The sequence below is a fragment of the Monodon monoceros genome, unplaced genomic scaffold, assembly GCF_005190385.1.
Source record: "Monodon monoceros isolate NGI ecotype Baffin Bay Population unplaced genomic scaffold, NGI_Narwhal_1 Super_Scaffold_11, whole genome shotgun sequence".
NCBI lineage: Eukaryota > Metazoa > Chordata > Mammalia > Artiodactyla > Monodontidae > Monodon > Monodon monoceros.
The window spans coordinates 73308938-73323092 of record NW_021703767.1 but is presented as its reverse complement, the minus strand read 5'-3'; the positions used below and the strand labels follow the sequence as shown (position 1 = coordinate 73323092).

Below are 14155 nucleotides of genomic sequence, written 5' to 3'. Positions count from 1 at the left end.
AGGGTGTCTGTGGACTTATGATTTTAGGCAGCCTCTCTGCTAATGGGTGGGGTTGTGTTCCTGTCTTGCTCGTTGTTTGGCATAGGGTGTCCCACACTGTAGCTTGCTGGTCGTTGAGTGAAGCTGGGTGCTGGTGTTGAGATGGAGATCTCTGGGAGATTTTCGCCATTTGATATTATGTGGAGCTGGGAGGTCTCTGGTGGACCAGTGTCCTGAACTTGGCTCTCCCACATCAGAGGAACAGCTCTGACTCCTGGCTGCAGCACCAAAAGCCTTTCATGCACACAGCTCAGAATAAAAGGGAGATGTATTAGAAAGAAAGGAAGGAAGGAAAGGAGGGAGGGAGGAAGGAGGGAAGGAAGGAAAGAAAGAAAGAAAGAGATAAAATAAAATAAATTAAGATAAAATGAAGTTATTAAAATAAAAAATAATAAGAAAAAAATTTTTTTTAAAGAAAAAGACGGATAGAACCCTAGGACAAATGGTGGAAGCAAAGCTATACGGACAAAATGTCACACAGAAGCATACACATACACAGTCACAAAAAGAGGAAAATGGGAAAAAATAATAAATCTTGCTCTCAAAGTCCACCTCCTTAATTTGGGATGACTCGTTGTCTATTCATGTATTCCACAGATGCAGGGTACAACAAGTTGATTGTGGAGCTTTAATCCGCTGCTTCTGAGGCTGCTGGGAGAGATCTCCCTTTCTCTTGTTTGTTCTCACAGCTCCCGGGGCTCAGTTTTGGATTTGGCCCCGCCTCTGCGTGTAGGTCACCTGAGGGCGTCTGTTCTTCGCTCAGACAGGACGGGGTTAAAGGAGCAGCTGCTTCGGGGACTCTGGCTCACTCAGGCCAGGGTGAGGGAGGGGTACAGAGTGCGGGGCGAGCCTGCGGCAGCAGAGGCCAGCATGACGTTGCACCAGCCTGAGGCGCGCCGTGCATTCTCCTGGGGAAGTTGTCCCTGGATCCTGGGACCCTGGCAGTGGCGGGCTGCACAGGCTCCCCGGAAGAGGGGTGTGGATAGTGACCTGTGCTCGCACACAGGCTTCTTGGTGGCAGCAGCAGCAGCCTTAGTGTCTCATGCCCATCTCTGGGGTCCGCGCTTTTAGCCGCGGCTCGCGCCCGTCTCTGGAGCTCCTTTAAGCAGCACTCTGAATCCCCTCTCCTTGCGCACCAGGAAACAAAGAGGGAAGAAAAAGTCTCTTGCCTCTTCGGCAGGTCCAGACTTTTCCCCGGACTCCCTCCCGGCTGGCCGTGGTGCACTAACCCCCTGCAGGCTGTGTTCACGCCACCAACCCCAGTCCTCTCCCTGTGCTCTGACCGACCGAAGCCTGAGCCTCAGCTCCCAGCCCCGCCCGCCCGGGCTGGTGAGTGCCGGTCGGCACCGATCCTCTGTGCCGGAATCTCTCCGCTTTGCCCTCCGCACCCCTGTTGCTGTGCTCTCCTCCAAGGCTCCGAAGCTTCCCCCCTCCACCACCCACAGTCTCCGCCCACGAAGGGGCTTCCTAGTGTGTGGAAACCTTTCCTCCTTCACGGCTCCCTCCCACTGGTGCAGGTCCCGTCCCTATCCTTTTGTCTCTGTTTATTGTTTTTTCTTTTGCCCTACCCAGGTACGTGGGGACCTTCTTGCCTTTTGGGAGGTCTGAGGTCTTCTGCCAGTGTTCAGTAGGTGTCCTGTAGGAGTTGTTCCACGTATAGATGTATTTCTGGTGTATCTGCAGGGAGGAAGGTGATCTCCGTGTCTTACTCTTCCGCCATCTTCCCCTCCCACCCAAAAATATGACTTTTAATGCTTAGAGTATTCCATTATATAGCTGTAACACATTATTTATCCACTCCCCTATTCAGCATTTTGTTGCTCCCAATTTTTTTCTATTATAAAAAAGGCTGTGATAAACAATGACTCTGTCCACATCTCTTATTTTATTGCAATAAAATGTAGAATCTGAATTACCTTAATGAGGTTTTCACAAGTATCACTGATAGTGTGTCACTATCACACATAATACAATGCTAGGCACACAGCAGACATTCAATAATTGGTAGCAGTTAGACTTCCCTGGTGGCGCAGTGGTTAAGAATCCGCCTGCCAGTGCAGGGTACACGGGTTCAATCCCTGGTCCAGGAAGGTCCCACATGCCATGGAGCAGCTGAGCCCATGCACCACAACTACTGAGCCTGTGCTCTAGATCCCACGAGCCACAACTACTGAAGCCCGTGCGCCCAGAGCCCATGCTCTGCAACAAGAGAAGCCACCACAATGAGAAGCCCGCGCACTGCAACAGTAGCCCCTCACTCGCTGCAACCAGAGAAAGCCTGCACGCAGCCACAAAGACCCACCACAGCCAATAAATAAATAAGTAAGTAAGTAAGATTGCTGTCTCTCAAAAACCACTAAAAGATAATTTGTAGCAATAAATAGGAAATCAAGTCCCTAAGCAGACAGACCTGTTCTGTCAGAGCTGAGAGCTAGGAGAGACATGTGTTCCGTTTCATCCGGGGATGATGTAGGTGGACAGTTGGGGTAAGCAGATGAGAAGGGATGCGGTGGTGGGTTTTGCTCCCAGAATTAGACCGGCCTGTCGATACCTGAAGTGAAATAACTCTCCATTTTGAGCCCAATATAACCTTCTCAGATGTGGTCCCCCTTAGGCCCCAGAGACCCACTGTGAGCACACTTATTAGCTTAATCACGTGGGGAGGGAGACTCTTAACGACATTGATCACACTCTTGATTCAGATCCTTCAGGTAGCCAGAAACTGTGACCAGAGAGCAAACAACATAAATCATTGTGTTCTCAAAGATTATTTATTAGCTATTCTCACTCACAGTGGAAAAAAATAAATGAAATAAGATGAAAATCCAACAACACTTCTTTTCTGAGGACCCCAGGTGGATTATACAAAATGGACCAATAGAGGCTTCGTGTTTGTAGCTCACTTACAGGAGAGCTCATTAAAGCAGAAATCAAGTAATGACAGCCTAATTTCTTGTAAGGTATAGGGTCTGACCTGGTGCAATAAAGTCACACGGATGATTCTTCCAAATAAAGAGACTAGAATGCTTATAAGTCTAAGAGCGACACCCCTTCCAAGCTGCACGGTTACACTAGGGCACTGCTGGGCTCCTCTTTGGAATGAGTCTTCCCAATCCAGACAATTCCATCACCTGTCCTTGCGGGTGGCCAATCTCTCTGATGGCAGATTTGATTTCAGAGCAGAGCCTGGTCACCTGGAGCTGGATCAGATGAATAAGGGATAATGAGGTTCTGTGATGCAGTTGGGAGGTAAATGCTGTGAAGGTTAAAATAATGAGACCAGTTTTCTTACGTGGGCCACAGGTGCTGTCGAGGGCCCTCCCCAAAGAGGTGGGATCTTTACATCTCCACCAGGCACCACGACCATCGTGAGACTAACCACACAGCCTCCTAGGACGCGCGTGTGGAAGGCCAGCATTCCTTTGGATGCTTAAACTCTGGGCTGGTTGTTAAAACCCTGGCTCACGCATTTAGAGCTCGCTGGGAGCTACAGCAGTACTGTTTGCTCTGTCTTGCCTGTCGATTTAAAATAAGTTTATATTTGGTCTAAGAAAGCCCAGTTCTTAAAAGGATTTCCATTCTTTGGGGGCTGAAGGCAAGAGGCACCGTTTTGTTTTTCTTCCTTCTTTTCAAATGCTCGCTTCCTAGCCCACCGGAAGAGGTCTATGTGTTTGTCCTTCATGACGCCTGGTCCTTGGAGGCAGGGGGTCCAGAGCACCAGTGGGGGCAAAGGGTCCAGTCGTCATTGGATGGCTTCAGGACAGCGATGCGTGCTGGGAGAGCTGCAGCACCTGATCACAAGGACGTCCTTGCCGTGTCGCTCTAGGAGTTCAGACACTGCCCCAGGCCTGTCCGAGAGGCGCCCCTCTCCTTCCCCAGATTGGACGAGGAGGCGCCTAGGCCTCTGGGATAGGGGTGTTGCAGTTCCCATGGTAGATCCTGACGTGGCCCTCACACCAGAAGTAGGCATCGAAGACGTCACTGTAGCCATGGTCCCTCCACCAGGTGCAAAGCTGCCGGTTCCAGGTACAGTCCAGCACGTGGAAGAGCTCAGGATGCTCCATGCCGATCATGGTGAAGAAGTCCTGGTCCCCGAGGTGACCCCGGAAGTGGTACTTGTTGGCCAGCTGCTGCACCTGTGCTGGCTCCAGCAGGCGGCCGTACAGTGGGGACTGGCGCATGGCCTCCAGGTTGAGCAGCATCACCCCGCTGTTGAAGCCGGGGAGCCCCTCAGGGGGAGGACCCCCGACCCGGGTCTTGGGGTTCTCATGACGGAACTGCCAGAATGTGTGCCTGGGAAGGGGAAAGAGAACAGATTTAGCCTGACGTGTGTGTGTGTGGGAACAGTCTGCCAGTCCTGTTCCTCTGGGTCCTCACAACCACCCAGGAGGGAGGTTCCATTTTCACTCGTTCTACAGCTACGAGGACTGAGACATTCTGAGGCTCAGAATCTGTATCACACTGCCAGCAAGAGGCAGAGGCGGTCTGAGTCTCCCAAGTCCAAGCCTCACGTTCTTCCCACCACCCTCAGGATGACATCATCATCTCCATCAATCACATCTGTACAGACTTCGTGAGCACCAGGCACTACATCCTATGAGACGGGTGTTCTCAGAGGCAATATGTCACCTCACGCCTGAGGAAACTGCACAGAGAGGTTCAGAGACTTCCCCAAAGTCACACAATCAGCAAATAGCACAAGCAGGGACTCAACCCAGGCATCCGGCTCCAGCGTCCACTTCTGAGGTTAGTAACAATCTAGGTGGAACTTTCCACCCCCTTGTTTTTGTCTGCGATCTTGAAAAGGAAAGGGGAGAGAAAAGTTGGGAAACAGTTCTGAATGGTGATCAGGTAAAGACATAGGGAGCTAAACACAGGCTGAATCAAAACACAGGCTGAATCAAAATCAAGTCTCATTCATTAAAACCCCATGCCTAGCATTTCTGAAACAGCTCAGGTCCACCCGTGGGTCAAGTGAAAGTGGCTATGGGACAGCCAAGTAGAATTATAGCAATTTTAGAGAGCAGGTCCACTCAATTTCAGTTTCTCTCTAGGCAGATTTAGAAATCTGCTCTAAGTCCACCGGATGTTAGAGCCAAGGGGCCCCTCCTAGATCCTTTAACCAAATGTTTCCATCTGGAGACAGGAAGTCAGATCCAGAAACCTCCCCGTGGGTGACAAGGTTAGAGCATGAGCCACTCTGTTCTCTAGCCTCTTTAACAGCAAATTCCTGCACAGAATGGTCACAGGAAGGGGCAAAGAGAGACCCAGGCTCCATTCCTGCAGAGATGCCATCACAGCAGAGGGGCATTCGACCTGGAGGAAGGAGGAAAGACGGAGGACCCTCTGTCGTGGGCAAGGGCAGGAGTGGGCTGGGGCGTGTCCTGCATCAGGCTCCATCCCACCTGTTTTACCAGCTTTGCCTCTTCCCTAGGGTCCGTAGGATGGGGATGCAGCATAGCAAAACCAGCTCTGCCCCCGGCCTGGAAATGCCACCCTCTGGCCTCCCCCAGAGCAGCTTCCTGACCAACGACAGGGAGGAGCTGTGCAGTGAAGTGGGCAGTGCAGGGGAAAGAAAACCAGAGGCCTGACCCGGGGTGGGCCACCCTGATGCATTTTCCAGTTCAACACATTTCTCCAGGTCTGGGAATAGAGAAAGCGTCCTTGAGGTCTCGCATATCACAAGGGGGCCGAGAGTTTGCTCCTGGCCAGGGTAAAGCATTCCATTTGGACATTCTTACAAGTGGAATACACAGGTTCATTGTCTGAATTTTACCATAATTGGACTATGAGTGGAACAGAGCTCTGGTGCCTACTTGGTGATAACAACCTTGGCAAAAATAAGCTTCCAAAGCAAACAGAGATGCTAGATCTTTCTAGCCACTAAAGCCTGCAGTGATGGGATCACAGCAGGGTTAGAATGCCGTTTGACAACTGTTAGTTCATTTTACCATATTTCTTCCAAATAGTTAATTTCAGGAACAGGTTGCAAACCAGCTAACATTCTACCAAACAGACCTGGGCTAGCACGGCATGGTAGAGGAGGGATCCTCAAACCAGGCGAGGTTTTCTTTTTTTTTTTTTTTTTTCACTATTCTAGTTGGAAATTTTATTACCCCGCTCTCAGTAACTGATAGAGCAACTAGACAAAGGATGTGGAAGATCTGAATAAAGCTATCAACCAACTTGACCTAGTCGACATCTGTGGAACTCTCTACTCAACAGCAGCAGAACACACATTCTTTTCTCCTGCAAATGGAACATTCACCAAGATAGACCATACGCTGGAGGACAAAACAAGTCTCAGTACGTTGAAAAAAGTTAAAAATCGTATAAAGAATGCTCCCTAACCAAAATGGAACTGCACTTGAAATAAACAAGATAGAGAAAATTTCTAAATATTTAGAAATTAAGCAACACACCTTTAAAACAATCCACTGGCCAAAGAAGAAATCATAAGGAAAATCAAAGTATTGCAAATTGAATGAATAGTCATGTACCCTTTCATTTTCAAAAGCAGGTGACCAGCTGTCCCATGTCCTGAGAAACTGTCCTAGTCTCAGGCAAACCAGGACGGTTGGTCATCCATTGAAATGTTTGGGTTCAGACTACAAGTTATGTGTCACCTTAGGTACAGGGCTTCTCTCTCCCGCTATCTTTTTTTCTTTAAGGGGAGGGTTGTTTTAAGGGGAGGGTTGTTCTATTGCCAAAGCACTGGATTCATTCTCCAGAGAGGAGAGACCCGGGGGAAAGCGAAGAGGCAGAGTCGGTGCTCGTGGAGCCCCTGGACACCTCATGCCCCATCAGGCCCACCGGTCCTTCTGTACTTCCCCCACGGTCTGTCCTCCCCTCCCAGAGGACGGGCGGGGGAACGTGGCACGGGCTGGTGGTGGGGGCGCAGCGGTCACGTCTGTGAGGTCCCCCAGCACCGCCATCGCCTCTGCCTCCTCAGCACCTGGCACAGTAGCGCCTCAGGAACCATGAAGTGATGATAAGGACTGAGGAAAAGGTCAGTGCAGCTCAGGCTACATGGCCTTCGATGTCATCTGGCACCAGGGGCAGGAAGAGGTCAGGACAGTTGCCGGCTGCCGAGAAAAAACCTGCTGCTTCTCTGAGCCCTGGATCCACCGCTGCCACGTCTATTTTGGGGGAGAGGAACAGGGACCCACGAGAGGGTGCTCAGATGTCTGAGAAAGGTTCAGAAGGGTTTCGACCCTTGAGCAAGCTGGGAGCAGAGGGGCCATCGGCAGCCCCGGGACGCCCTTACCAACCTCAGCAGGGAAGCTCCCCCAGATCTTCTTGTCTACACAAGGGTGACCTGGCACCGAACTTGCTGGGCTCCGGAGGGCAGGGCCAGAGGCAGAGAGGTAGGTGGAATCCTTCCAGGCAGAGACCATAACCTAGGTGGCTCTTTGGGAACATGCTGCCTATGACCACTGCTTAATCAAGACATAAGAGGCATTTTATAACAAAGAGCCAGAAAGAACCAGGTCTGGGACATCAGTACATTATGATTTGTAAGGAGAAGCAAGGGAGGGAAAGGAAATTGGAAATGCAAGCTGCCTGGGGTGTCTGAAGCAGAAACACAGCCTGAAAATGAACCAACGATTCTCTAAGTACAAAATTACTGCCGTTATTTAAAGTGTTCCTACTACCCCAAGACGCACCCAGAAAAACCGAGCGGCCGCTTAGGGGAATGGTGGGTTTCTCGGGCTTCCACGGCAGCTGGTCCTTGTGGAGGAGCTGTACTAGCCTTGGGGTAGAGAGTGATAGAGGGACGTGGAAGGGATGAGAACTCACGTAAGGGGCTCTGATCCCACATGGAGCGGCCTAACGGGGCAGGGTCCCCACTTCCACAGCCGCGGCAGCACGTGCGGGCTGCAAAGCCCTCTTACAATTCTCTACCTCACTCCTCTCCCAGCCGTGCAGGGACATTGTTGCCTGCATTTTAACAGAGGGAACAGAGGCCCTCGGTTGTGAGGGGCAGGGCCCTGACTCGGATCCAGGGCCGCTGACCTCCAAGGTCCCTTTAATCTTTGACTACTTCAGATTCCACCACAGGCTAATGTTCCAAGGAGCAGCACTCGGATTTCAATATTATTTCTGACTTTGGTTGGCAGACCCCAAGGCCACGGGTGCTGGGGACCAGGCCATCGGGTGATGCAGCCGCTGCTGGCTTGGAGGGTGGTGGTCAGAGAGCACCCCAGACCCTTGCCTTCCTCACGGGGCCTGGGCTGACCATGTAGCTCCACAGGGCACTGCCAGTAGCACGTGCTGAAGCTGCAGGAAACGTCTGTATGAAAGAAGGAATCCGATTCTGAGAGCTTCCGGAAGTTTCTCAGATTAACCTCCATGGCCACAGCCCAGCCATGTGGTGCTGCCTAATTGTTTCATTTGGGCCTGTGTGGAGTCTTGTTCCCACCCCCAGGGTCACCTGGAGACCCACACTAGAGGGGATAAGGTTTCTTCCCCCTTAGAAATAAACTTAACTGTAAAACGAGGCCTAATGCAGATGGTCCATTGTAAATACCAAGTCCTTCCAGAAGTCGACAAGGCTTGCCGGGAGAGCACAAGTGAGGAGCCTTCAAGCACATTCTACTAGTTATGGGTGATGCATTTTCTAATTTTTTTATATCGAATACATCCTAATTAATAATCATAAAAAGGACTATTAAAAGCTAGTGGACTAGTTCTAGTGAGGAAAACCCATCCTTACAGGAAGGGGTGTTTGAAGTATTATAGTTCTGAAAAAGCAGAGCCATCTCCTCCCTCAGGTCTTTTCTCTGATGATCATTGCTAAGGTCACTCCAACAAGTCTCTCAACCAGAGGCCCTGGCTGAGAACCTAAAGCTCACGTTCTCCAGAAAAGGACTCGCGTTGCCGTGAGTCGTCCCTTCCTCCTCCCCACACACCACCCCACATCACAGACTCTTTTGCCTCCCTGTTTCTTCATGATTTTTTTCTCCTGGGTTGGCCTTTCTCAGCTCCTAAGGCTCAGTTTTCTACTTTCACTTCCAAGAGGGGAGAAGCAAAGATGGGAACACCCACTGGGCCCGGGCAGTCTGCACAACACCCCTCAGGAAGGTTCTGGAAGCCTGTGCCGACTCAGGCTGAGTTCAAGCCGTAGGTTCTCAGGCTGAGAAGGCCCTGCTGTAGGTCTGGGATTCACAAGGACGGCCTCACACGCGGCACATCTCACCATGGCTCACCCCTTGAGTGTGCCTCAGAGTCAAGGGCAAAGTCTCTAAGGAGCAAGGGAGGCCGGCCTCCACCCGGGGAAAGCTCGCCGTCTAGTCAGCAAAGACTGGAATCAGGAAACACTACTTCCCTCATGCCCGTGCTTGTGTACCAGGCCCAGTCAGCTCTTGTTTGACTTGGAAGGGACCCTGTTTTCCAGTCGTCCAAGAGGAAAGGCCAGGAGTGAAGAGCCATGCTCAGAGGCAGCCCAGCGTTCCACCCAGCCCCGGTCCTGCAAGGTGACGGGACAGTTCTAGGGGATGATCTCACAGCAGTGGCACTGTCTCTCCATCCTGCCTTGGGCTGAGGCTGAGGTTCTGCGGGACGGGCGCTGACCCTTCATTCTCTAGGGGAACCACTGTCTTGTGGTATCAAACTGGAGAGGGCGTGGACCGCGTGGGGCTGTGGGCCCCGCGAAGCTTTAAACTGCCTGTTGCCCTAGGGCATTTCTTACCACCGAGAGTCACAGCTGACCCTTGTTAGGATCTCCCGCTGGCAAGGCCTGAAGCAGGGAGGTCTCTGACTCCGCTGGTCAGAGAGGGTAAGAAATGTTCCCAAAGTCACACAGGTTATCAGTGGTAGGACTGACAGGGGCCCCTTATCGGCACTGGTCAGTCAGCAGAGAGATGCCCAAAAGTCCACTCTCCCGTGTCTCCTAGTTCTTCATGAGATGAACAGGAACAACAGAGAGCACACTGAGCTGAGAAGATCAATTGCTGATCACTCAGCTATTTAACAGACCCAACCCATACGGAGGTGAGTGGAACATCCCTGCCCTCAGGAAACAGGCAGTGCAGCAAGGAGCTGAGACCTGGGTGTGAACACACCAGCGGTGGTGGTCCTGGGGTGGGGCTGGGGGGCTGCGCCTGGACCCTGGATGCCTGGGCTAGGGACCAGCGGGGTGAGCCCCTGGGCCTCTCAGGGCCTTGGTTTGCTCAGCGATCACGTAGGGATGGGGATGAGACACCCCTTAGGGCCAGGAGCAAACACATGCCAGACCCTGCCCAGCGCCAGGCCCCTAGGAGTGGTCGTGGCTGTCACCATGGGTGCTCAGCCACCGAAGGCAGACGCCCTTCCTGCCCAGGCTCTTCTCAGGGTGTGGTGGTATCTCAGGGACCAGCCCTCGTCCACCAGCCAGGCGTCTGCAGGTTTTTGTTTAGACGCGGCTTCCTGCTCCAGGGAGTCTGGAATGACTGTCTGTCTCGTTACCAAAGCAGCACCGGCTATGATCTGTCCACCTCTGTGGGGCTCTAAAACCTGGCAGAGCATTGGAATCATGGAGCGTGAACACCCCTGCTGGCAAGGCTCTGACCTGCTGCAGGACAGCTCTCCGAACGCCCCCAGTCCTCCTTTGCTCTGGAGCCCTATGGGTGGCTTCAGTGGACCTGAGGCCTCCCCTGGCACAGCACCACCAGGGCGCCAGCCGCTCCCCCGTGCCCTCAGGAGGGGTGGGATGTCCCTTCCTAAAGCATCCATCCCCATCCCTGGCCCTCCTGTCATTCCCCAGCCCGCCGGCCGGACGTCTCGGCTTTCCTCCCACACCTGCTGTCCAGAGCTGTGAACAGGTGGGTGGGGCTGGGGAACCCATCACCACTCAATCTGACAAACGGCTCTAGAGCACTGAGGTGCCGGCACTGGGCTGGGCCCTGGAGGGCTGCATGGCAAGGAACTGGGGGAGGCACAAGGGACAGAGATGATGGAGGAAGAGGCATTGCAGGGTTCAGCCAGGCAGACGGAGCTCGGAGGGGCTTCAGGCCTAGGCTACTACAGGGGTGGCGGAGCTGCCAACAGCATGGTGGGGCTGGGAGGATGCAGAGGGGAGTGACCCCGTTCAGTCTCGAACAGATGCCCAGCAGGGAGCTGGACACAGGTGTGTCACAAGCACAGTGCAAAGCAGGAAGGACAGAATTCTGGAGAGTGCTGACATTTAGGGAATGGAGGATGAGGAGTGAGGACACAGGTAGGACCTCTGAGTAGCTGAGCCGCCTGTCCCCCACACTGACGTGGGCCGTGGGGCCCTCAATTTGCCGTGGGACCCCCTGAGGAGCTGCACCGACCTCCAGCTGGACCTGCAGGCCCACTGTGTGCACTTTAACCCTGCATGCCCCAGCCCTGTGTCCCAGGTGCCCGAAGTGCCCCCAGCACTTCATCTTCCAGACTTCAGCTTCACAGCTCCTTCACCTTCATCCCCATCCAATCCAGTGGGCCTCCAGGCCTTCCCTCCCCAGGTGCTGCCCTCCAAACCCTCTTACTGACAGCAACTGTCCATTCTCTGCCTCCCATTTGAACAAACACGGATCAGGACAGAATGACACCCCAGACAGCACTAAGTATCTCCAGCCCTCCCTCCCCAAGTAGAAACCAATCCTGCTGCCACTCCCCCAGACTGCAGGGATGCACACTGCCTCCCCCGACACACCCTTCCAGAGCTGTCCCCCCACCATGCACCGCAGCCACACCATCAGTCTAGCTGCCTCCTCGCCTCCCTGCTCGTCACCTCTGCCCACCACCCATACCCTCTTCTTCTCTGCTCCATCCCTAGGGCACCCTCAATAATTTCAACAGCTGTGATAAGAGCTTCACCTTGGCCTCAGGGTTCTTCAAGCCCTAACTGAGCTAGCCACTTGGCTCCCCCTTCTGTGCACCTTGCTACCAGAAGGCACTCTCCTCCAGATTTAATGTGATTCTTATCAAATTACCCATGACTTTTTTCCCACAGAATTAGAACAAGCAATCCTAAAATTTATATGAAACCATAAAAGACCCAGAATTGCCAAAGCAATTCTGAGGAAAAAGAACAAAGCAGGAGGCATAAGACTCCCAGACTTCAGACAATACTACAAAGCTCCAGTAATCAAAACAGCATGGTACTGGCATAAAAACAGACATATAGATCAATGGAACAGAATAGAGAGCCCAGAAATAAACTCACACACCTATGGTCAATTAGTCTTCGACAAGGGTGGCAAGAATATACAATGGAAAAAAACCCAGTCTCTTCAACAAGTAGTGTTGGGATAGTTGGACAGCCGGATGTAAATCAATGAAGTTAGAACACACCCTCACACCATACACAAAAATAAACTCAAAATGGCGTAAAGAATTATAAGACATGACACCATACAATTCTTAGAAGAGTACACAGGCAAAACATTCTCTGACATAATCATACCAATGTTTTCTTAGGTCAGTCTCCCAAGGCAACAGAAATAAAAGCAAAAACAAACAAATGGGACCTAATCAAACTTACAAGCTTTTGTACAGCAAAGGAAACCATAAACAAAATGAAAAGAGAACCTATGGACTGGGAGAAAATATTTGCAAGCGATGCAACCAACAAGGGCTTAATTTCCAAAATACAGAAACAGCTCATACAACTCAATAACAGAAAAACAACCCAATCAAAAAATGGGCACAAGACCCAGACAGACATTTCTCCAAAAAAGACATACAGATGGCCAACAGGCACATGGAAAGACGCTCAATGTAGCTAATTATTAGATAAATGCAAATAAAAATAACAATAAGGTATCACCTCACACCGGTCAGAATGGCCATCATTAAAAAATCTACAAATAACAAATGCTAGAGAGGGTATGGAGAAAAGGGAACCCTCCCACACTGCTGGCGGGAATGTAAGTAGGTGCAGCCACTATGGAAAACAGTATGGAGGTTCCTCAAAAAACTAAAAATAGAGTTGCCATATGATCCAGCAATTCCACTCCTGGGTATACATCCAGACAAAACTATAGTTCAAAAAGATACATGCACCTCTATGTTCACAGCAGTACTATTCACAACAGCCAAGACATGGAAACAACCTAAATGTCCATCAACAGATGAATGGATAAAGATGTGGTACATATATACAATGGACTACTACTTAGCCATAAAAAAGAATGAACTAATGCCATTTGCAGAAACATGGGTGGACATAGAGATGATCATACTAAGTGAAGTCAGAAAGAAAGACAAATACCATACGATATCACTTACGTGTGGAATCTAAAATATGACACAAACGAATTTATCTATGAAACAGAAATAGACTCACAGACATAGAGAACAGACTTCTTGTTGCCAAGGGGGAGGAGGAGATGGGGAGAGATGGACTGGGCGTTTGGGATTAGCAAACGCAAACTATTATACATAGGATGGATAAAACAACAAGGTCCTACAGTATAGCACAGGGAACTATATTCAACTACTGTATAGCACAGGGAACTATTCAATACCCTGTGATAGACCATAATGGAAAAGAATATGAAAAAGAATGTATATATATATATATATATATATGTATAACTGAATCATTTTGCTGTACAGCATTAACACATCACTGTTTATCAACTATACTTAATAAAATTAAAAAAAAAAAAAGGCACACTCCTCCAGGGACAGGGAGCTGAGATAGATCCCTTCTGACCACATACCCATGGAAGCTGCCAGTCGGCCCCTTGGGAGTCTCTGGGGCCCACCTCTCCTTATTTTCTAGATTGTCAGTCTTTCCTGGCTCCCCTGGTCCCACCCCTCACAGTCTGAACTGCCCCCCCAGCACCTCACCACATGCCTGGAACGTGACAGTGTTGAAAGCCGTAGAGAATGAAGACCCAGAAATGCCGCAGGAGGTGCCCGAGACCTTTGAGAGGTGAGTGATGGAGACTAAGAAGCCAGACACTTGGCCCTGGGGACACAAGAGCAGGGGGAGCAGAGGCAGGGCAGGCAGATACACTAGCAGCAAAGAGAGGGCAGAGGGAAGCATATTTACAGAGAGGGAAGCGAAGCCACATGTCAAGGGAAAGGGATGCGTGTGCCAGACTGAAGAGAAAGGGAACAGGATGAATGGCAGGGTGGCACTGTGAGGAACGATAATCATGAT

General features: G+C 51.0%; 1 protein-coding gene across 1 annotated transcript in view; it reads right to left on the bottom strand.

Annotated features, from left to right (window-relative positions):
- Positions 1-2794: 2794 nt before the first annotated feature.
- Positions 2795-14155, bottom strand: part of XXYLT1 (xyloside xylosyltransferase 1) — a 182888-nt gene continuing 171527 nt past the window's right edge. Inside the window, exon 4 of the mRNA XM_029215328.1 lies at positions 2795-4332. Within this exon, the coding sequence (XP_029071161.1) occupies positions 3936-4332 (397 nt within the window). The 3' untranslated portion in view covers positions 2795-3935. The remainder of the gene's footprint in view (positions 4333-14155) is intronic.